Source organism: Megalopta genalis, chromosome 7, assembly GCF_051020955.1.
Source record: "Megalopta genalis isolate 19385.01 chromosome 7, iyMegGena1_principal, whole genome shotgun sequence".
Lineage (NCBI taxonomy): Eukaryota > Metazoa > Arthropoda > Insecta > Hymenoptera > Halictidae > Megalopta > Megalopta genalis.
The window spans coordinates 23221698-23247370 of record NC_135019.1 but is presented as its reverse complement, the minus strand read 5'-3'; the positions used below and the strand labels follow the sequence as shown (position 1 = coordinate 23247370).

Genomic DNA, 25673 nt, shown 5'->3' with positions numbered 1-25673 from the left:
ACAACGCATGCGCAGGAGTCCCGCACAGCGGTGCGGTGTGGCGCGTCTACAGGGTAGCACCTATTGTATTCTACTCTATCTGCAGCTCTGCATCTCTCGCGTCTCTATTGTAGTTCAGAATGATAACGAATTATAAGCGCCGCTATGTGGGACTCCCTGCGCATGCGTTGCCACTCCACTACTTCCGTAGCGACTTTTCCTGAATACACTGATCATGTGCATTTCGGTACCATTATCGTTGGTACAAACTACAGTAAATTCTTTCCAATTGTCCCACAGCTTGTAAACGAAAAAGGACAATTTGGGAAGAGGAGGAACGATTATTCGAGCATCGCGGCTCGTTTTTACAATCGCTGATTCTCAACGAACATAATCTTATAGTATAATCAAACCTTGTAATCGTTTCGTTCATACTGCGGTGATAATTTTTTTGGTCTTCCTCCAACATTTAATAATATAATCTTACAGTATTTTTGTCTTATTATTTATTATTTACAATTTGCTGATGCGTTAACAAGCTGTCGGTCAAAAAGGGAAATGATCTTTTTCAAACAATTAGAAACAATTGGTTCTACTTTTTGGTCGACGTGTTAAGACGTACTGTAACATTATGTAAACATATCAAACTGCTACATGTAAGCATACTGCTAGAACATTCATCATAAAGATTCCTTTTGCGAACAGGTGGAAAACCGAGTCAGTTCATTTTTTGCCATTGCTAAATGAGGGGACATTAATCGTTGACAAAATTTCTTATGTTATTTCTAACTGTAGTACAAATTAATGTTTATTTTTCGTATTAAACATTTGTATAAATGTTTATTTTTTAATATTCTCCTACATTCTTAGCAATAAATAAAGATTTGTACGACACTTGTGATTATTGGTTCAGTTATGATCCTTACTGTATGTAATATTTATTTCGTGTCTGTCGCTGGAAACAATACAGCAGCGACGCGAACTCACAAACAGATAGTAATGATAGAAACCCCTTTGAAGCATTTGCGCTTCGATTATGCTCCACGGAAAATTAGCGCCAGCGTGACAACAAATTTCGCAAATTAAATCGAGCCCGAGGATCGTGCTCGTCGAAATCCAACAGCTCCGCGTAATAACATAAACGGCTAATAACGAAACGCAACGTTCGACTGATTCCGGGACACAAAGTAGATCCGGTTAGGCTGGAAACGGAAGAGTATCGTTTCGTTTCATTTCGTATCGTATCTGCCGCGCACGAACGCAGGCACGAACAATGATAATCCATTAAAAGCTGCGGTTTGTTTGTTTTGGATTTACATGCGCGCGCAACGTTGCCACATTTTCTCGATCCACCGTGTTACGATAACTCGCTTTTTTCGGTCTCGCTCAATTTACCGTGCACCGTTAACGGCTACTGCATTAACGAGCTAATTAAAATAAATTAGCGGATGATGCATCGATAATCTGCTGCAGGTACGTTTCTTTAAATAATAGTTCCGATTCGCGGAACGAAATGACATTAAGTAATCTCTGCTTTTGTAAGTGAAAAATTGCTTGGATCTAACGGCGCAACGTCGGAATAAAATATTTCTGTGTACATCCTGCGCCGAATCGCAAGTAACAATTTATTGTTGGATTTGAAATACACTTCATGCTTTTCTTTCTTTCAATTCTACAGTTGTACCTGATTTTTAATTATATTCACAATGTATCGAGACACCAATACAGACAAACATAGCTTCCGGTCAGATCATAATAATTTTTTGACTTCTAAAATGTATATTTAATTTGAAATTTGATGGAATACAATGGTATGTATCACAAACTTCTCTTACATTAACCAACATAATCTAAATGTTAAACTACCAAAAGTATTAGGACACCTGCTGATTTAGTATAAATTCCAATTTTTCGTTCAGTTTAGGTAATATGTTTTATGTTTAGTATTAAGTTTAATGGCATCGCTTATGCAATTAGTTTACCCATTCACTACGTTTTGATTAGTGAAAACAGTGAAAACGTATGCCGAGTTCATTTCGTACATGTTTTCGAAATAAATAAATTAATAAAATGTAGGCCAAAGTTAGTCCAAGAAGTAATTAAAAAACGCAATGGATATATCGACGAAATGAAAATTTAATTTTCTTTTATAAAGTTGATATTATAAAAGTTTCATAGTTTCTAACAATTAACTTTGAAGTAAATTGAAGAAATTATAACAATTTCCTATCGGTTTCCCAAATTTATTTAATTTTCTGTGATTGTATTAATATAATACTTTTGGAGGGGAGTGTATATCTGCAGAAAAATCAATCGACTTGAAATTGTTTAAAAAATCTAACGCTGTTTTAACGAAGCACAGGCGACTTTGAAATCTGGATAAATCGCTGCTCGTTAAAAAAAAGAAATGATACTGTAGTATCATAAGTCCCCCGGTGTGGCATGGAACTTTCGAATAAAGTTCTCAGCGAAGAAAGTTTTGCCATGGCTTTCAGCACAACGGAGGCAGTTCAGGTGATCAAAGTTACCGGTCCCGGTAGTTTAATTAATTTCATGCAAGTCAAGGTCTCGTTACAAAGTCGCGATCAACCGTAAACGTGATTTACGTCCCCGCGAAATTCAAACTTCGGAATTGCGGTGCTCGTCCTGTAACAGATACCATTTGACTTTTGTTAGCACGAAGACGAATGATGAATGCTATTGTGCATTGGTCGACGCTGTGTAACTTCCCGCCTATGACACAACGCGCATGCTTAATGTTCTTATAAGTTGTTTGGACTGTGTACATGTGTCCACATGGTGACTGTGTGCTTTGCAACATTCTGCACGCGGCCGTACGCTCATCAATGGAAGTTTGTTACATTAATATCCAGTACGTGCAACAAAAGAAAATATATTGCAGAATTTGTATCAAATTAACGTAGTGAAATATAGATTATTGTTTAGTCTGATTTTTAACTGATTTTTTTATTGTTGCCATTGAAATTATTTTCGTTATCCTTCGTTGGATAAATACACGAAAAATTAAGTCAGGGACAAGGAAGATTTAGCAATAATATAACGATATTCTTAAATTTTATTTTTTCACTATTTTAACCAGTTAGCTATTATAGCAAGCTCTTTGAAAAATGTGTAAGTTTGACTTAAATAAAACGCTGTTAAAAAATATATAATTTAATAAGGAATATCGTCTATACAGAGTGGTCAACGCAAACGTATCAAATAATACCTCCGTCATTCATATATTTGTGAAAAAAATGCTAAAGGAGGAAGATAAATAGCTCGAAGATTCCTCTGTTCATTCTACGTAAAATATTACTGAGGTATCGCGGCAAAAAATAATTATTAGTTCTCGAGATACTGGATCGCTTTGGACCATCCTGTATATCCTTCTTATCCAGTTACCTGTTTTTTAGAAGTACTCACGTCATGAAGGAATTGCAACATTTTGTATCTTGACAGGTATATGCGTCGAAAACAGCTAAGTAGTTAAGTAGTGTCAGAGATAAAATTATTACAGGTTGTATTAGTTATAAACAATTGAAGAAAGAAACAAGCTTGATGTAGAAGTCCATGAACATTTCTCCGAATGCTAAAGATTTGTGAGCAATTACAAATTTTAAACCAGCATAACCTGTTTATGTGCAAAACTTGTATTTAATTAAGCGTATTACGTGTGTACGTTATTACGATGCATCGTGCGTGAAAATCAGCGTTTAAATTTTTAATAAACTTGAACGCTGATTTCACGCAATGCTGGACCCATTAAGATCCTCGATAATTTCCACACGATTCCCATTATCGTTAATTTAACTACAAAAGTGATTATTGGCGAAAATAGCCGTAATCCACTTATGACAAATGGAATAAGTAAAGTACCACTTTAATCCGCCGATCAAATGAAATTACCGCCGAAAGTGGACCTCAAACTGCGAGTAACGAATCTGTCGTGACGTTGGCGCATTTTAATACCAGAAATCAAGATGCAGAGTATCATTACGTGATCGATTGCGCCGAAGTTTTACGTGCCGCACTTTTGGCTGGTTTAAATATAGAAATTTCGGGATCTCGTAGCCTGCACGAATTAATTTTTGCATCAGCGTCAGATTGCTGTCGAAAGAAATTAATTTTAGCATGATACAACTGGAGAAAACAATTTGCCTCCGAAACCCTAATTTGTGCTGAAGGAAACATTATTCATAGATTCAAACTATATCGACTTTATTGCATTTGAATCTTATTATCGATTTGTGGGAGGAACACATGGGTCATGTGAGATTTCAAATAAAAAGTTGACTCCCTGAGGATGGGACATGTTGAGAGTACAGAAATCCGTGCACATATTTCACTAAGAAGAAAGAAGATTGCATGCGAAAGATTATTTGACATAGCTAACTCTCTTTACCTTGGAAAACCTTCATGGAAACGTGTGAACATTAAGAACGGGCAATTTGTTGGAATATTAAGAAAAATCTCACAGTTTTTACCTATTCGTAATTTACCAAGATAGACAAATGAGAATGTACCATTCACAAAGTACCATTCTGCTGTTAAATTTTATTATTCTATTGTTGAGTATGGTGGAAAGAAAATAAATTGTAGCAGAGATTATTTTACAATAATATATAATATAATATACACAGTATGATAATTAATTTTTAAGGCTGGCCCATATCTCAACAAGTAGCGGCGACATCTATTGAGCGTTAGCATCCTTAGAAAGGTTAATCAATTGTCTGTCTAATGCACCTAAGTTCATACCAATCGAATAATAAATGACAAAGTTGTAACTGCTCTTCCTGACCAAATCTTTAATCGACGTTGAAATTGTATCATGGAACAAAAAACGGTTATTAACAGTTTACCTGCCGCTGGTTCAACAGTTGTGCCATGGCACAAATTAACGCTAACGACTGCTGGTACAGCATGTGAATCATGCGCAGTGTATTCATGAAAAGTCGCTACGCAAGGAGTGGGGACAGGCGACGCGTGCGCGGGAGTCCCGCACAGCAACGCGGCATGGCGCGTCTACAGGGTGGCATCTATTGTATTTTATCTGCAGCTCTGCGTCGCCATCGTAGTTCAGGATTACAATGTTTACCCGGTAGAAGCCCCATTCTATTACGCATGCGTCGCCTTACGTAATTAATTGTCTTGATTGCACTGGCCGGAAATCAAGTCTCTGTGCTCAATCATCCGCAACATTTACCTGATTTGGCTCCGTGCGATTTCTCTTCATTTCTAAAATTGCAACTCAAATTAAAAGAATGCTTTTTCGAGGACATTCCAACCATCCAAACAGCTTCAACACGGGAATCATTTGTTTTCATAAAACAACATGAGATTTTGTGTATTCTACCGTGTTTTATTGGTCCGATAACGATAAATGTAAAGGATGTTTAATGAGAAAGACAACTTCGTCGATGTTCTAAAGATTTTCAGTAAACCGCCGCAGAAATTTTCAACAATTTGCGGGAACGCTGCAGACCCCTTTCATTCTGTTCTATTCAATACAGTTGCCTGTTTGTAATATAAACTCGTGTTTTCCCTACACACAGCTGTTAATAAGTAGACTTCGAATATTTATGCATTTCAAGTATTCGGAAGTTTCTGAACTGCAAGAAAGCATTACACTTCTGCGAACAGTAATAATATATTTCTACGTCGTTTCTGTCACAAAATATTTTTTATTCAACATCAAACGAGTCACTTGGAAATCAAAGTGATGAACATTATTAATTGTGAACATTTCAATTTCATTAAGTTTTTCGAAGCAATCGATACGCTTAACATTAAACTTTTGAGTTTTCAAACAGAAAAGCGTTAAAATGATATTTCCTACGGTAAACTTTTTCAGGTTGCGGTTCGATTAATTAACCAGTTAACTATTGCAATCTCTTTGAAAAGTGTGTACGTTACTATAATCATACTGTATATGTTCGATTTCCTTCATATTTTATATATAATTTAATAAAGAATATCAAGCTATACATCCTTCTCTCTTCATCAGGTAGTTATTTTTGATGACTTTACTCGTTATGGAGAAATGGCAACATTTTGCGTTATGACGAGTACGAGGTGTCCTAAAAGTCACTCGTATTCAGGAAATGTGGCATTCCTGAGGTCATTTGAAGTAACCTTTTCCTTGGAGTAAATGCAATCCGCGGCTTTATCTACGAGTCATCAATTAAAAACAGTGACCAATGAGAGGCTAGATCAGATAGCGCGAGGCGGTTGAGCCAATGAGCTGCACTGGGCTTCGTTCGCTTCGTTCGCTCGTTTCTCATTGGTTAGCGTTTTTCGTTAATAATTCGTAAACAAAACCGCGGATTGAATTTGCGCTAAGGAAAATATTACTACAAATGACCTCAGGAATCCCTCTTTTCCGATTGCGAGTGACTTTTGGAACACTGTACATATATATATATATATATATATATTCGTAAAAAAAAACAGCTAACTGGTTAAGTAACTTTGACATTATGGAAATGTTTGGAATTGATATTCGGCACTTAACGTGTTAAGCGATAAAAGGAAAATACAGTTGACAAGTTAATCTGCCCAGTACTTTCAAATTATATCAATCTGCGAGAATGTTTCGAGAGAAACGATCTTAAACGTTAAAGTCGTCAACAGAGAATAACTCCGAAAAATATTACGAATATTAATTTTATAATATAAAACTCTATGAGCACGAAAGAGTCTAATGTTCCCATTAGATTGGAGATTAAAATTTATCAGAACGGTCGATTGTATTTTCGATCGCGTGGCGCGTCTGCTCCACTTTGAAGTGGGCAGCTGCAGAGTCTATATATATACATATACATAAAACGCGACGAACAGGATTTAAAGCAGACGTCGAAAATTCAGCCAAATATTTAATCGCGTCAGACTCTCGCGAACGGCTTAGAAAGCGTTAACTCGATTTCTTATCGCGCTCTAATAAATCCGGAAAATTAAGCATATTCGTTGGTCCGTCTGCTCTTTAGGCCGACGGAGACGGGAGGATTAAAATTTGCCGGACGTCTTGCGCCTCTTTTAAATAATCGTCATTTAGTCTGACTCGTGCTTCGTCTCCTTTCTTTTTACCGAGATCTCCCAAGGAACTCGCAGGAAAGAAATGTTATCAGCCTTCCATATTCCGTAATAGTAGACGCTGCTTAGTACAATTCGCAGCTTCCTTTATCAATTTTTGAAAACAACTTTTTTGGACATTGTTGTTTATTTTCATTGCTTAAATAATCTATTAAACGCAATCTTTGTTACAAAATATAGAGACAATGCCTGGATATGATGTCTTTAAAAAAGAACGTGTATCAAAATTCACTTATCTATTTTTATATAAATTACGGGATCCTGGACTTGACATGTGTGTGACGGTGATCGTAAAGGTGTTAAAAAGATAAAAAATTGACACGTGCCACCGCTGCTTTGCACAAACTGTTTTTGAAAAATTACACTTTTTAAAGGAGCATGTTTCTATAGATATTGACAAATTCAAAAATTTGCATAAACTTTCTTTTAACGTTATAATTTACTTCGTTTGCTTCACAACATTTTTTAATTTCTGTGAAAGTTTTACTGGGATTTCGAGCTTTTAAGATTTTATCTGGAAGATTAAAGGACCGATTAAATAAAACTGTATAAGAAGTTGCTATGTACGATGAAAACAGATTATCACCTGCAAAAAGATTTATAATTTCATTCGACCGCTGTATATGAAGTGCATTTTCTGTTCGTAATTAGATGCGTGTAAAATATGCGGCAAAAACGTAAGGATTAAAAAACGTGTCTCACGGGTCTGATAAACGGCTAAAAATATCTAGGACACGACTTTATTAAATTCTCTGCTGAACGGTGAACGAAGTAATAGAGGTTTCCGCGCGCTTTACGTTAAGTATTACGGAGTCCAAATTTTGTAAGCGGATGTATAATCATCATACGCCGCAGCTATCATATACTTAGCCTGTAGATTTTATGCATTTATGATTCGAATCAGTAGGTAACGACAAAGCAGTGAAGTCATTGGAAGAACTGACGAACGCTGTTATGTTCCTCGAAACTTATTAAAATCATTAAGGAAAGAAATACATTTTTATCAGCACTCTGGTTCATTTTAATTGATACAAACAATTTTTATTTTGCGTAGAGAATAAACGGAAATTCCAGTAACGATAAAAATTTTAAACCTTACATTTTCGTATTATTCCAGGAACGCAGTATAAAATTGCATTCTACGAATAAAGTTACTGTTTATTCAGCAATTATTGTTATAATGTTTATGATGTTCTTGGTGAAATTTGTATTTAATCGATAACAACAATAAACTAATTTTTCAGCGATGCAAATGATATTTCGTTAAAGTATAAAACTTTTGACGGAATTTTCAAAAAATTCATATTATAAGCTTTGAAAATTACGGTCGCGTAAATATTGTATTGATTGAAAATCGTCATATTGTTTAGTTTCACATGGTTGAAATATTTCGACTTTTTCGACGATATTATTTGACAGAGTATTTAACGGACGAAATAATGTATTCTCGTCGGTTTTGTCTCTGTTAACACGTTACCTTCCACATGACGAATGTAACAGTCTGATAAAAAAAAAAAATAAAACAATGTGGAATCAAAAGAGGATTACACCTCGCCTACCAATTACCGTTTATTTAGTTCTTTTAATCCCCATCATCACAGGGAACTCGTATATAAAAGAATTATTTCGAGATTACTGCTTCACTCTCTCTTGTTGTGATGGAGATTTAATCAATTCAAGTATCCTGTCGCATCAGATTTTATCTTCTTTAAAAATGGTCAAAATTCAATTTTTTTAATTCTTTACATTGTTATACACAGTACTACACTCCGCGACAGAATGATAGGACGATTTTTCGAGCTTTTAAAAATCTGTGATGCATTTATGTAGTTTGTACAGAGGTACGTAAACAGTGTGTCTTTTTTTTCTTAGTAACTTGTGAAAAAGCAGTCACTGTTTCTAAACAGCAGTCGGAACGAGAGGTTCTAACAATGTTATTGTGCCTTAACGCGTTCGATGCGTTGTCCTGAGCATCATAGATGTTTCACTGACTAGCTTGGTTAAGTGTTTCTTCATTTGATGAATAATTACTAAATTATTATACTATGAGAACCTTCAAAATGAGACGAGATATTCGATTACACGGAACCGAAATAAAAATGATTTTGAATTAGGAAAAAGAAGACATTACTTTATCTACAAAAATTAGAGAACGGAAGTCGTCCTTTAGAAATTTATTAAAAAAAACCTTAGAAATTATGGAAAGCTTGCAATACTAATAGTTGCTTCAATTTCAACGTCAACTGCATGTCAACTTGCTTGCGAAGCGGACCACGTATATTAGATAAATCAGAAAAATATTCAACGAAGAAAACTGAAAAGAAAGCCGCCGTTGAAAAAGAAACACGTAGACGATCGGATGGCATTTGCTCGAGAACATGTGAGACAGAGGAAATGGTAGAGAAGAGTTATGTTTTCAGATGAAAAAAGATTTACACTATATGGACCTGATGGCTGGTCATATTACTTTCATGATCTGAGAAAGGATTCGCGACGTCAAATGGGAGGAGGCGGCATTATGGTTTTGGGGAGCGATTGGTATTAAAGATAAAATAAATATTCGATTCATAAGCGGAAAAATGAAAAGTGTGGATTACGTAAAGCTTATCAATAACATAATATGGACACAACCTACACGGTTAAGTAATGAACAATTCGTGTTTCAAAATTGTCTGCAATGGCCGACAAGGTCGCCGGATTTAAATATTATTGAAAATGTATGAGGGTATTTAACCCGTTATATATGTATATCAATATGGGAAGCAATTCCATTCTTTGGAAGAGCTAAAACTCGCAAGAGAGGAAGGTTGAAATTCCATTACAAGAAAATTCATAAAAAAACTGTATAAAAGTTTTCTTAGGAGATCATTAGAAGTCGTAATAAAAAAAAGGAAAATGTGCACACTACTAAAGTTCATATAAAACACCGCTTTTCAATTTCATTTTCATTTTTTATTAACAAACAGATATATTTCCTGGAAACCGATGTAAACAATGGCCGTCTTCTCACAAGTTACTTAGAAAGGCGCATGGCTTATGTACATGTGTATAAAATACTTAAATAAATCACAGATCTTGAGAAACCTGGAAAATCGGAGTGTCCTATCATTTTGTCGCGGAGTATATGTACATTTTTAAAATAATAATTTCCTTGCGTAGAAGATTGTGATTTTTAATCGACCCAAACATTGGAAATGGTTACGACAAATTTTGTACAATCTGCGTTTGTATACACACGGACATCGGAATTTACATAAAAAAATGAACGCATCGCTAAAATTACGAAGATACCTTTTGCATATACATCAAACATTAAGTTACCGTTGATTTTTAAAAATATTTACAGATAAAAATTCAGAAATCAAAGACGTATGAATGCAAACTGACGGAGCAACATTTAATCCAACTTTCTTTGTAAATGGTTTTAAAAATAAAATTCACACATGGTTGTGCACCCTAAATTTTATCGAAGACTTTGCCGTTTCACTGTTAAAAATGAAAAATTTGCTACGGTAAAGTCAACTTCGGAATAATTTAAAAAATTTATTATGATAATGTTTTCATAAAAAAATATATGTTCTTTTTAGCCGTAAAAATAACTTGTAGTATATTTTAGCAAAACGGTGTATCGATTGCTGCGATAACAACAAAAAGGGAGATCGCATAGAACCAAAGAAAGTAGAGGAAATGGACCCCTTAGGATGAGAAATATATAATTTAATTATCCCTCATCGAAGAACACGAGCGAAATTTTTAGGAACTTTCGGAACAAGCGCCTGCTGTCGCTTCCCATTTCGATGCAAATGAAATCAAACGTGAGCCAAGCGAAACAAGTAAATGATATTCAAAATCAATAACAAGTTTGCATATCCTTTCCGGCACGCACGGCTAAGCATCGAAGTTGCTTCATCGAAAAATGTATGAGAAAAAGACACCCGAAACACTCGTTTTATTTACTAAACTATACCTAGTGGCGTGAAGTATCGTGGCTCTATCATTGATCTTTAATTGATACGTGGCCGACAAACAGATGATTTAGAGCCGTTGAATATACAGAACGGCCTGCTATCGACTTTTGATAGGAGCTGAAAAATAGAATACAAAGAACTGTTATTTGGTGGAAATTTATAGCGTCGACGCCGACACTTCTCCCGTGTTTCATAAAATCCGATAAATAGATGAAATTGGTGTATGCTAAGCCACCGAGATACAACCTTTCAATTAACAAATCTCGTCCAGGTCGTCGTACAGTGATCGGTTTGTATGCAAAAAGTGGAGAAAAACGTATAACAACTTCAATTACATATTTAAGAGTCTTACTTTCTCATTTTATATTACTAATACATATATTTGGGGTTTTGTTGTGATAGAAAAATGAAAACAAAATGCAGGCTTTGAATTGTTTATAAACAAATTTTTTAAAAATTCAATTCTTGTTCTCACTTAAATTAGATTAAATTGAACATCCTCTTCATTTTCATGTTGCGAACATTGCTCCAAAACCAGTAGTTCGATTGTTTCTTTAAGAAATGGTTTCGATTTCTTGATCGTTCATTTCCTCATACTCGACATGAATGGGTCGGATGAGAGCAAAAGTCTGCATATAATCCAAAAAGGATAACTTATAATTGTTCTCATTAGTTTCAATAGAACAGTTGAAATATTGATGTTTTACTCAACCTATTCAAAACATCTCGCGTAACTTGGTAGCCCATAGATATCAAGGTATATTTCGTGGCACGTGTCATTTTGACATTATTATCAAATGATTTCTCTAATAGTAGCCAATTTTTATTTTGTAATTAATGTAAGGCATCACTCTTCAAAATGCGATCAAAACGAACACTGAACTTCACTGAACTCGTAATTAAAAAATGAAATGAAAATTCAACATATTCAATTGGACATAACTCAAAAAATGTGAGCGGTAAAAAAGTGTCCCTTGACGTAATTTAAGTACATACTAAGTACATTAAATTCTGTAAAAAGTATTTGTTTTCGAAGAATAAAATAATTATAAACGGTGTGATATTTTAGGATGATTTGGGTATAGGCTACTTTGAAGCCATATAGCCGTGTTCAAAATGAACAAATGATAAAAAAGATCATAGTAAGTAATAAGCCATATGTTTAATTGACTACTAGTGAATAAATTATGCATTATGAGGGATATTTTTTAAAACTAGCTATTTTCCGCTTTTTGTGTGGAAACCGACCACTTGTGCGTCGCCCAACTAGCATCATTAAACAGCTCGAGTATCGCCACGATTAATAAACACGTATCATAGAATTCACAAAAGCGAGTTGTTCAAACTTTCCACTTCCACGTACACCTTTCTCCAAAAGTATTAGCACATCTGCTGATTTAGTATAAATTGTAACTTCTCATTCAGTTTGGATCATGTTTTATGTATAGTATTCTGTGGCATCGTATTGTAGACAGTACGTATTAAGTTAGAAGTGTTTGTTACTTATGCTATTAGCTTACCCAAATAGTGCATTTTTTCAGTCAGAACGTACAATTTGTTATTAAAATATGTGTAGAACATAATACAATATGTATAGTACCAAATACAGTAAATTCTCTTCAATTGTCCGTCAGCTTGTAAACCGAAGTGGACAATTTGGGAAGAGGAGATGTTTATGTCAAGGATAATTTTGTTTTTTTATTCAAATGATAACGTTACTTTCTCTTGGAAGGTATTTTATTTCATTTAAGAACATCATATTATAAAAAAATATTTCAAACAAAAGTTGTGCGTGGAATATGATTTCGAAATAAAAAAGAATAGGTTTATGATAATAGAAAAACAAGATGATCTTGAAATAACCTTTAAAATGCCCATGTATTAAAAAACTAGTATAACCATTTATCACTCCACTCGAAATACTAAAGGACGTGTATCAGTTTGTTGTTTCTTTAATATCACGTGTCTACGAGTTTTTTTTTACAATTTCAACTTACATGGGACACCCTGTATTCTCTAGACATTGACGATCGAACATTTCCATTTTTGTAAAAATTATCAAAATGGCAGTTGTTTGTGTTTGACCTATCGAATATGTATTAAAAATTGATATGTTTCTTGTTTATATTTTTCGAAATTATTAAAAATTAGAAAAACATGAAACGTCGATGCCTAATTATATATTGTACTTAAAAGTATCTGCAAAATTTCAAGGTAATCGGTTGATTAGATCTCGAAGATATCTTGCACATCGTTTTTAAAAACACAGTTTCGAGAAAAACGCGCTTAAAATTGCGGAACGTAATTTTTCATATGTTTAACGCTACGGCGCGCAGTTATACGAATCAGCTGCAGGCTTCTTACTTCTAAAAATAATTCGTTTCAAAGGCTGGAGCCTTTTCCAATTTGTTTTTAAGACTTCAAACTATTAATTTCATCGAAAAAAGAAATTCGATTTCACCGCTTATGAACGTCACGCGAATTGTTGACGGCGTGTGCCGGCCAGAAAAAACCTCGGGCACGATACAGCCAGGTGTAGACACAGGAACCACTTCTCTCCCTTCCCTTTTATCCTTTGGTTCTCTGGTTTTGTGGGGTCTGGCGTGTAGGACAGTCATCCGCGCTCATCTCGAACGAAACGATCGGCCGAGTAGCGGCCGGAAACCCTCATTTTCCGTCCGATTAAACCGATAGTCGACGACTCGATGACGCAAGAACCCGTGGACCAACTAGAAAGTTTCGAACGCAATCGCCTCCGAGGATACTCGCACGGAAATTGGCCGTAATCGGCGTCCCAGTAAAGTGACAGTGGCCGCGAAAATTGATTTCGACGCGTGTGTACTTAGTTGCGACTGTGCCGAGGATGTTAATTAAGGAACGGACACTGGACAGTGATATTTTTCCCTAAAAAATTCGCCGAAAGGCAATCTTCGAAGTATATAACGACAAAAAACTATAGCAAAAGTCTACAGAATCATTCTGTTTGATCATTTAATTATATTCTGTGAATTAATTGCCATTCGGATTCCATACGCTTTTATTTGATTTTCCATAGATTAGTGATCAGTTTATATTCACATATTGAGGAGAATGTGAAAGAAATGAATTTCATATCTGCAACTAAGCAGTTTCGAAACTTGATAATTGCTTGTTATAGGCAGCGCAATTAGGTATCGGATAATGAACATTTATTGGTAATTAATAGACTGCAGACTTTATGCATTTATCACGAAATTGACTATCTGTACTTTGAGATAGTAGAGATTACAAGCACTTAATAATATTGATACATTACTTTCGATCCATTAAAATGATCAAAAATGGAACGGAATATTTAAAAAATGAAATACTACACTGCTTTATATATATATATTTCGGAGAAAATCCATTTTGAACATTCAATCGAGATTCGTGTTGTTCAATACGATTCGAATATGAATTTGTTCGAATTTGTTGTTTGTTCGAATTTGTTCGAAATTATTAATTTTTATTTTCGCAAAGAGAGACCAGAATTTTCTGAAATTATTGAAATTTCCAATGATTGATTTGAATTTTTATATGTTAATATTAAAGCTGATTATTCAATCGTGTCTGACATCCAATTCACATCGGTAATCGGAAATTAGCATGGATATTACGAGAACAGATTCGGTCTTGCTTAATTTCGTGTCGCGTAAAGGGGAACTATGCTACGGGGAAAATGCATCGGTCATTCGCTAAAATTATGCAAACATCGTTTAGTTGTGGCTACGGACTAGGCTCGTAATAATTTAGCTCAATCGGCAAGCAGCTCAAACACGTATCGATTGATTAGTTCGCGGACAAGGAGGAACCGAAATTGTGATTGTTCAATGATATGTTAGGAGCGATCGATGACATAACTATAATTACAATAACGTTCGTATTGCGTCTTATCGTCGTATACGATTTTTTTCACTAAGGGATTCAATATTTTGCAACAATTAAAATGAAATCGCAAACTTTAGGATTCCACAACTGTAAAAAAATGAGTGTCTGAAATAAATTTTCTATAATTTTAACATACTTCAAACACAAGCGAGATTCTAATTTCTTTAGCGAAACATACTATCGACAATTGTGATTATTAATTATTGTCATAAATATGTGAACAGTCTTTAATTGAATACACTGTTTTCTTTGAATGAATGATAAAAATTCTAATGTTATACAACTGAAAAATTAAATAGCTAAAATATTAAATAACTGAAATGTTAAATAGCTAAAATATTAAATAACTGAAATGTTAAACAACTGAAATGTTAAATAGCTAAAATATTAAATAACTGAAATGTTAAACAACTGAAATGTTAAATAGCTAAAATATTAAATAACCGAAATGTTAAACAACTGAGATGTTAAATAGCTAAAGTATTAAATAACTGAAATGTTAAATAACTGAAATGTTAAATAGCTAAAATGTTAAATAACTGAAATGTTAAACAACTAAAATATCATATAACTAAAATGTTAAACAACAAAAACGTTGAACAATTGACAAACGTTGAACAAAGATGGTACAAATAAACTGCATACTCAATGCAGTCTCTTTGATTGGATAATTAATAGTTAAACTTATTACGTTTTACGATCCCGATATCACCAAGTATTTACTGGATACAATAATGAAACGAAAGCCACTATAAAGGTTAATAAAATTTATATTTTATTTTTAAGGAGGTTAAGTGGTGTAGTAAATCTTCCTCTAATTCTGGGCTTTGCGAAGTGGTCTGTAAAAGTAGCAATTAACTCGAACGTCTGTGGTCCACGAACCTGAAACAATTCTATCATAATGAACCCGTACTGTATATAGGTAAGGCTGAAGCAAGTTGACTAACTTTCAACGTTTCTGATTTTTAGAAATAAAGTATACAGACTTAACTTTAAGCATTGTTTCAACTGAATCTGGATTGCAACTTTTATCGCACACGGAGTTGCAAACATCGCATCTAAATTCTACTGTGTCAATATCCAGTTTAAGTAATTAACTATTTGTATCACGTCGAACGAGATCAATATCGTCGCCAAACAAGTATAAAATATGTAAAACAAATTGTTTCGAATGGTACTAGCAAATGGATGTTACAGACTTAACATGTTGAGTGTCGTGTCAATCACATATGGGTGACACTAACTTTTAGCATTAACAACGATTTATTTGAACTTTCGCCATGTTTAAAATAATGCTTCAACTGACAAATTGATTGAATCGTTTCTTAACACTTGCGAACGGATCACAAAAATTCTCGTGCTTTTTGTTTTAAAGCTTGTGGTCAATTCTCGAATTTTCACTGTTGTCATTTAACAATGTAAAGCATAGCTGGCCACTGAGTAAAGCTTAACACTTAACCAACCGAATGGGGAAATCTCCCCGTTTTAAATTCAGTCGATTGGTGACCGAATGGGAAATTAGAATTACTAAATTATATTATTATAATTTCTAAAAATTAAAAATGATTGCTTCATTTTATTAAGATTTGCAAGAGGTACAAATGTTGAAGAAGTAATTGATGCCATATAAGTTTGCTTCGCAATTTTTATTTAATTGAATGAAATACTTTAATTTTATGAAATCTTTGAGGTTTTTGGCGCGGTCGTGAAAATGTTAATAATGAAATTACGCGTTAAGAAAGCAAAATAAAAATTGTCATCACTAATTGCGAGATGCAGGAGCCACATGCACATTTATTTCTTTTCTCAATAATTTTAATAAATTGACAGTAGTACGATAATATTTTCAAATCGTTTACACGTTTCTGCAATTTTGAATTTGATCTGCTCGTGCTTGTCATAAGTGCATAAAATTCGCCAAACGTCAGTTAGTTTGACTGGCATGCAAGATTTATTGCCAATTAGATTCTGAAATTCATTTTTCTTGTAATACATTCGAACAAAGTGAATATTACCAGAGGAGTTTTAGAATGCAAAAGAGTGAAAGTTAATAGTTACTACGATTTTTAACTGTCCATCTTTCAGATTCATTAAATTAAGCGACTCTGATATTGTGGGAAATTTCAAGGTCGAAATTATGGAGTTTACGTGTTAATCGATTAGTTTTCTCACCGCGGTCTCTCCTCCATTTTGCAGAGATCCGAAAAATTCTGCGGACTGCAATAAAATTCTATTAGCGGGTCGAGCGGGAAGAAATTCATTTCGGCCGGGATTAATTCTGGTTCGAATGGGCGAACAGTCGTCGGCGGCGCGTGCTTTAAAAATTACCGATTCGACTAATCTCGTAAGACCGGCGTTAAATTTCGGTGGAAACACGCGATCGCAATTTAAGCCGTGGTCAACGCGAAGGTATACAAGCAGCAGCGGGTGTCCTTGCGACGTTTAATCGGCGGGAAAACCGCGATCGGAGTTTTTCGCCACTGCCGGAAGATGAAAACGACGTTTTCGCTGTCGGGAAATCCGCGGCCGTCCAGCTATTTTCTGGATGAACAAATTTCGCGGCACAGACACGGACCCGATTTTGCGACACAGAGATTTTCGCAACGGCGCGACGACGGTCGCGGCGGTGTTAGAGGAAAAAACTTTTCCATCGCACCGGGAACCGTAAAAATGCGGCGTAAAGCGCGTTACTGCGAGCCATTTAGAAAGATCGATCGATCCCGCAAACACTTTCCGAATGATCGATGTGCCGTTACGTCTCGTGCCCGTGCGGCGTCTTTTTCCGAAATAGACCGGGACGATTCGTTTGTGCCCCCATATAAATCACCGATTTTCCTTTGCGGTTCCCTGCACACCGAGGTAGCCGATTCCACGGCAAACGATGTCAAGGGACTCTGCCCCGATGGCCGATGAGTTTTAAAGAAACGACAAGTCGCGCTCGCCGTGAACCTAATTGACGGTGAAAAACAAATTTCACCGGCGACGCACAGTGGTCCCAATCGATGAATTAGCTGTTCAAGCCTATTTTAGCATAATTTCAAAACATACAAATCATATTATATAGATCGTTGAATTCGTGTTGGTGTCAGCTATAACATTATTTAGTAAAAAATATATAGTAATGAATAAATAATGAAGGTGATTTCAACTTTTTATTAAAAAAAAGCTTTTCTTTAGGTTTTTATTTTAAGATTTGTAGAAGCCTCCTTTTTATCGGAAACATTTTTTCGTCAAACCATTGGACATATCTAGAAAATCGTATAAATCTTCAGTGTTTCTTTAAAACTATTTCTTAGCAACAAAAATAGATCTTTATTTGTACGTAAAGCTTCTATTTCCATATCTAGGTAACAATGAAATAATTGTTAAGTGCAAAAAATAACTGATATAATTGATAGTTACTCTAACAGTGTCGTACTGTGAGATGGGAAAAACACAAAACTTAAAAGAACAAAATAAAACAAAATTTCTAATATAAAAGGTTAAATACGTACAGTAACCCACAAAAGTGTTCGTACACCTTCTAAAACGCTTTTTAAAACAACTAAATGACTTGAATATTTTTTCGATGATAAATGGACTAGTTTATTAGACGATGATTGAAATGCCTATTTTTAATTTTGCTATTACTTGGGATGACAAACAAAGAATAAAAGACACTTGTTTTTAAACTTTTTTATCTGAACCCATAACGAAAATTTAAAAAATGCCTTTCGTCGATCTCGGTAGCTTATATGCGTGCTGAAAATTTAATAGAAATCAATTAGCCCGGAGTCGAGCTACAGGCGTTGAAAGATATAAAAAACTGCAGATGTCTTCCAGTTTTTGGCCAAAGTCGTGATAAAACTGCAATTTTTGCCATCTTCAATTTGTTGGAACTCATAACAACGTGAACCGATTTCGTTAAAATTTTCAGCGTGCATATAAGTTACCGAGATTTATGAGAGGCATTTTTTAAATTTCCGTTGTAGGCTCAGGTAAAGAAGCTAAAAAACGAAAGCATTTTACTTTTTTTGTTATTCCAAGTAATAGCAAAATTTAAAAAGAAAACATTTTGTTTGTCGTCTAGTAGACTAGACGCTATCATTAAAAAAATGGAGTCACTTAGTCAAGTTTTAAAAAAGTTATTGCGTTTTAAAAGGTATACGAACACTTTTGTAAGTCACTGTGTAAAATAAATTGAAAAAACTGTTTCAATGTTTCAACCTGTCCCAGGCAAAATATTGCTTGATAGAACCGTTGAACGTAAACAGGTGACAATTTCACCTACAGCGGCCATGTTCCTGGCCGCCAGAGCCTCGTAACGCAGTTCCAGCGACAGATACGTTTTAAACCAGGGCTCGGAATTGACCAGCACGCAACATTCAGATAGCGAGGGCTACGCCTCTTGACTACCGTCGCGCGTCTTGCTCCCCGGTGATCGCCTAAATGCTGCACACACACACATACACATATAAAGCAACAAGAAACGCGCGCTTGAGGAGCTCCGAGCCAAAAGAGGCGACCACGGGGAGCGAGACGCGCGACGAGACTCAGAAGCCCTCCGAATCTAAATGTTACGTGCTGGTTAATTCCGAACCCTACTTTAAACAATAATAATTTCCTTCCAGGGACGTTATGGGAAGTAATCTTTGCATGATTGCATAGGGAAAAGTATAATGAAAACATTTTATATTTAAAAAATGCTGAACTAGGTGTAACTAGTAAGATATTCTTCGTCAATTATGGAAAACTTACATGATTCTCTGTACAGTAAATTCTCTCTAATTAAACCTCAGCTTGTACACAAAAATGTACAATTTGAAAAGAGAATATGTAATTATTTTTTTATTTTATTTTTTTATTTATATTTATGTTATTTTATATTTTTATATTTATATTTATTTTTTTTATTTTATAGTTACCGATTTTCAACAACTATAAAAATAAGCCGCAAGGCTCGAATAATCGTATCTCCTGTTCCCAAATTGTCCATTTTTGTTTCCAAGCTGATGGTCAATTAGAGAGAATTTACTGTACCTCTTTGAACATGCTTTTTTTTAATAAATTATGATGCTTCTCAATATTTACAGTATAGGCAGATACTATGTAATTTTAAAAAATCGATACAAAGAGCAAGCACATTTTTTAGGAAAAATAGAATTTGTAAAATGTTGATCTTTAAACACTAAACACTATATTTAGGAAGCAAGATGCAACATACGATAAACTTTGATATGAGCAAATGATATTTTTATCAAATGAACAGCTAGCTCTTCAGTCGGGATCTGTGTGTGATGCCACGATGAAGAACCGTCGCTGATGATTCCACTCTTCCACTCGTAGTTAAATTTGTATCTTTGGGTAATAGATTGACGATTATTGTCTCCACGATTCGTTCATTCTAACTTGTAGTTCTTGCGAAAGTTAACTCTTCGAAACTCAGAGACCTTTTAAAACGGAATAACTTTCTTTTTTAAATTGAACGAAGTGACTTGAACTTTTTTGAGACGTTAGGATGACTAGGTCACACCGTTCATTGATTAAAAGTACTTCCATTTAATATTGCTATTTCTTGGAATGACAAACAAATTTGAAACGTTTTGCAAATCTTTTCTATGTTTTAATTAGAGGTTTTATATAGCATTAACTTCATTATTATTAACAAGGAGGACGCAGTTAAAACAGTTAAATAAAAGCGACCTCTTTATATTTTTTTTTATTCCAACCGATTGCGACTTCTTAAAAAAAATTGGTAGACATTGCCTAGTATATGTCATTTCGTCCACATTTTAAAAAATTATGTTGCTTTATAAAAGGTGTTCGAATATTAATGCGAGCGATTGTACTTAAAACACGGACGGGTTTATTCGCGGTCTAATAAACAACTGATAATTATGATATTATAGATTAAAAAACTTGTTTAACAAAATTTGTATCGATAATAATCTTGTACTTTTCAGACAGGGAGATTATTTTGAACATTGTATAATTTTATATTTTATTTGAAACATCTTGTTGTGTCTCATAACATACCAGTCAATGTCGGAAAGAAACACGAAATCAAAACGTTTCTTGCGTCGACGGTGGTAATAATTGGACTGCGGGTTTTATGTATTTATAACAAAACTGAATAGATATAATTTAAAACAGTAAAAACGTTAAAAGAAACTCAGAATGCTGATATATTAATCTGAGCTTCTCGATGTTATTAAAAAAAAAATCTTGTGCTTGTCTCCTGTTTTCTGCAATTGATGCAGACAATTTCTGTTTTGCACGAAGATCCGCAGTCTAGTAATAATACTGTTTTAGCTTGCATAGGGTAGATGTCCCAGTTCCCGTGCCCCCGGATTAAAAACATATAAAAAAAAGAAAAACGTTATATATTCAGGGAAGGATATTACATTTTTCATATGTTAAAATGTAATAAACAGTTTTCAATTGACGCTACCGCAGTTCTGAAGAATTTAAGTGATATGTCTTGTCAAAAATCGTAACTTACGTCGTAAAAAACGCATATTATGTCGTACGAGGGCTTCATTTAGTACTAACGACGATAAAAATACACTAATCATGCATATTTTTATATTTTTAATATATATCCGGAAATAGGGTCAGATTTTAGAACATGTCCGTATTTCAGTGCCCCCTTGTATTAGACCGCGTAATCAAACCTAACCTCATTTTCATTCGAAACAATTGAAAATGCGCGCATGAAAGACACGAACGGAAATATGGAAAGACACGGACATACAAGGCACGGAAATACGGAAATACACAGAAATGCGGGACACGGGTTTATATACAGAGCTCTTGGAAGGGCACGGAATTATGGCCAGAAATACTTTTTTTACCCCATTAAAAACCTTATTAAATTACTAATTTTTATCGTGCAGAAAAATATGTTTGAAATCAATTGAGACATTTTTGATTTCAAATGTATTTTTCTGCACGATAAAAATAAAATATATTTTTAGTGCATTAACACGTTCCGTGCCGAGCTTTTTTTACTCGAATCTTCACACTTTGATATTTTACTAAAACTTGATGTATTACGTGCAATTATTAATTCTCGTACACATAACAACGTAACAAAAACTTATCAACGCCCATTCCTGCGGTGGAAATTGATTCTTCGGTTCTAAATTTCTTGTAAACAATTTGTTCAGTTCACTAAGTAAACATGCAAGCGTGTACCATCGATGGTACACGTGGCACGGAACGTGTTAAACGAAAATTCTAGTATTCAATGAGAATTTCGGCGAAGCCAAAATTGGCTTAAAAGCACGGTAATTGGGATACATACCTCAGCAGCATTCTGTGAACTTTTCTGATCTTCTATATCGACAAAACGATTTATTCCTATATCCCTAATTGCAAGATCAAAATCAACGATATTCAGATAATTAAAGAAAAAACGGATGTTAACAATAATCAATACGGTTCAGATTGTTTAGAAAATGATAGGCAGTTAATCGAGCGGGATTGTAAATCAAACCACCGGGCAGTTCTTTAATTAAAATTCCAGCACGATGTAAACCATGTTTATTCGGATTATATATGATACGTAAAAAAAAATTATTTTCACTTACGCTCGTGATACAAGCGCGGGTGTTACGTGAAACAAAACGGTCGAGATTGTTTCGCTCGTGGCGAGGATAGTCAAACAAGGAAAGTAAAATAGAGAGAAATAGAGAGAGAGAGAGAGAGAGAGAGAGAGAGAGAGAGAGAGATAAAGAGAGAATGGGAGAGAGTTTGCAGCTTGTTTTTTAACAACGAGCACGATCCTCGAGCGAGCATCGAAAAATCAGTGTTAATTTGCGCTTGTTCGCGATTTATTTTGTGTGGGAGAACGGTTTATCGACGAAAAAAATATTTGCAGATACGTGCAGAGAAGCTTACATTCTGATGTAAACGTCAGCGAGAGAGCGCGCACGTAACGCATAATCCAGATTTGTTGCGAAATAAATCGCGAACACGCCGGCTGGAATTTATTTCGCCGTGAACTCGAATCAGCCGGCCAAATTCGTTATCGTCTAAATATTGTGTGTTTTCTCTCGATTAGTTTTTCGGGGAAAAAAAACAACAAGGATAAAGCCGTCCATTCGGGGTCTCGCAATCGTTGTGTCTATTGTTCCGAAATGAATCGAAAGCTGCTATTGGCTGAGGTCGACGCACAATCTAGTCTCCATAGAATCTTCAACAATGTCTAAAAGAAAATAAAATAAAATATGAATCAATAATAATAACACGGTTAATGATCTCCGAGCTTTGTCTCGAAAAGTTTGTTCGAGCTTTGTTCAATGAAATTGATCGATTAATTGTTCAATTTCAAAACGGAAGATAAAAACACCGAAGTGTTCTCCAACTTCACCGAAACAACAAATCGGCTTACCAATTTGCCTTAATTAAATGGCAATGCAGTCAGAATTATATGCGCTTCTCGCTGTGAATGCAGTAAACCGTTAAAACAACGTAAATTCTGCGAATCGTTGGGAATAAATTCTAGTTTACCAGAAAATCTGATTTCTCATTAAATAATTAATCTTATTAAGTAAATTCATCTGTTCAACGTGCGGGAAAATAAATTGCGGATCTCCGTGATCGTTTGGATTTCGATTTAACTGGAATTAAAAGTGAGAACACTGCGCCCTTCTCTCAAAGAATTTTCTAAAGTAGAAAACACTGCTGTAAATGACCGCAAGCTTTTTTTCTGAACATCGATGTCGATTATATTTTTTCTGCGCTTCAATATTCGGTGCCTGAATATTCCGAGCGTATTGTACACGTGCCGAGAAAAGGAACGTAATAAACATGAATCTGCAAACTGAATGAACTTTTTCTTTTTGACGAAGCGGAAGCTCTATACATATTTCTTCACAATAGATGTTCAAACGAAGCTTCCTTGCACATGTACCCGTGGATACGCTCTATTATTGATTGCCGCACGTGTTCGAGTACTTCTGGCCGATTTTTGTTTATAGTGCCCGCCTTTCCCATACGTTTGTATAAGTTTCATAGAATTTCTGATAAATCCGTACGTACCATCAATTCGATGGAAAGGGATCTTAATGGCATGACAGATTTTATTGCTTAACAGACAGATAAAAAACATAAACATTCAAGATAACTTCTCTAAACCTGGATATTTGCTTTAATTAGACTTGATTAAATAAAATAATAGTTTATTCCTTGTACATCAAATATTAATCTTGAAAATATATCATTATCAAATACACAATTATCAAATACTAATTTGAAAGTATCAAAGAGCAAAAATTTGATATCCTTGTAATTATCGTAGCATAAAAATGAATTTATGTTACAGTAAAGGGACATGCGAATATATTGTGTGAATCGAAAAGTATTTTCAAATATGCTGAGAAATAATTGAACGAAACTTAACGTGGTATTTATTTATTTTTCTGTTCAACTTGAACAACATATATGTCTTTGGACAATTGAATAATTAGACTACGGAACTTCATGCAACATAAAAATTGTCTGCATCAGTTGCATATATATATAAGACAGATGTCAATTGTGAATGTATGTATTATTTTAATGATTTTAATCAATTGGAAATAATATAACGGTTTTCTTAAATTCTTCTGATGTCTTCACTATTCTGTGTGTTCACTAACCTATTTGTTCCCATAAACGCATAAAATCCGCAATCTACCAATGATGGTTTTGAACGAACAGAACGTTGAGTAACTCGAACAGTTTCGATTGAGGGAAGTCGGAAGAGTTCGCGTCTCATTTCGCGTGTTTCAAGAATGATCTAAGTGATGATACTTCGGCAAGTGACACACTGCGAAGTCTGTGACCATTGCGTTTCTTCAGGAAGTACGGAAGAAACGGAGAAGGAACGGGACTCGTGAAGGGAAAATATGAGTCTTGTGTGCCGTGCAATCGTGTACTATTTTCTGATTGTTTATTTAAAGGGTCTACTGCAAACCTTGAAGCTCCATTACGGACATCCGGCGGATTTGGTAAAGTGCTCGGCGGACTTCAACGTGAGTATATCTTACAATTTTTCGAATCATCACTAACAAGATTTTGTAGACATAGTTTTCAGTCCGTTGTCATTTCTGATTATAATTAAATGAATAATTAAATGATATTATTAATAATTTGATATGATGAATGGATTTCAAGCTAACGTCTTTTTCAGCTGCCACTTCTTCCATCGTTTCTCGATTGTTAAAATTCTAATAAGTATCTGTAAAATATTTTTAAACATTTCCAGATATCGGGATAAGGTTAAACGGTATGTTAACAATTCTCCTAACACGTAAATAATTAATTCATTTCGGTAGAATTAAAATATATACGCGCACTGTTTGCTACAAGAATGTCTATCATTTTCAAATTGTTTTCAAATGGATGGTGAACGATTGAGCCGTTGTTTTTCATTAATACGCAATAACTGTAGTCTACATGCGAGCGTTTTTATTGCGCACATAATATCGAGGAAAATTCATTTCATCCCGATGACGCGAATTTATGTTTCATCCAACATGGCGTGCGTATTGTAATGTTGCATGCTGTGCAATTTCAACGACGGATTCGTGCATTTTATCTACAATGTTATCTTCTCTGGTCTTATATTGCGCACATCCAATATCAATGTTATTAAAAATTTCCATATACGAGAATGGAACGTCAAATTTTTATTAAACGTTCGTAAAAACTGCTCTTACAGATTGAAACGATATATTGCCGAACCGACCTGTATTT

The 25673-nt window shown here is 34.7% G+C and overlaps 1 protein-coding gene across 6 annotated transcripts in view; it reads left to right on the top strand.

The window, feature by feature from the left end:
• The window catches only part of Mp (collagen XV/XVIII-type protein multiplexin), a 567976-nt gene that overhangs the window by 435832 nt on the left and 106471 nt on the right, over window positions 1-25673 (top strand). For 5 of the 6 annotated variants that reach the window (XM_076523939.1, XM_076523938.1, XM_076523937.1 and 2 more), the window contains exon 5: window positions 24878-24949. The exons of the other annotated variant lie outside the window; for it this stretch is intronic. In XM_076523939.1, coding sequence (XP_076380054.1) covers window positions 24878-24949 — 72 coding nt within the window. The remainder of the gene's footprint in view (window positions 1-24877; window positions 24950-25673) is intronic. 6 annotated transcript variants of the gene reach the window in all.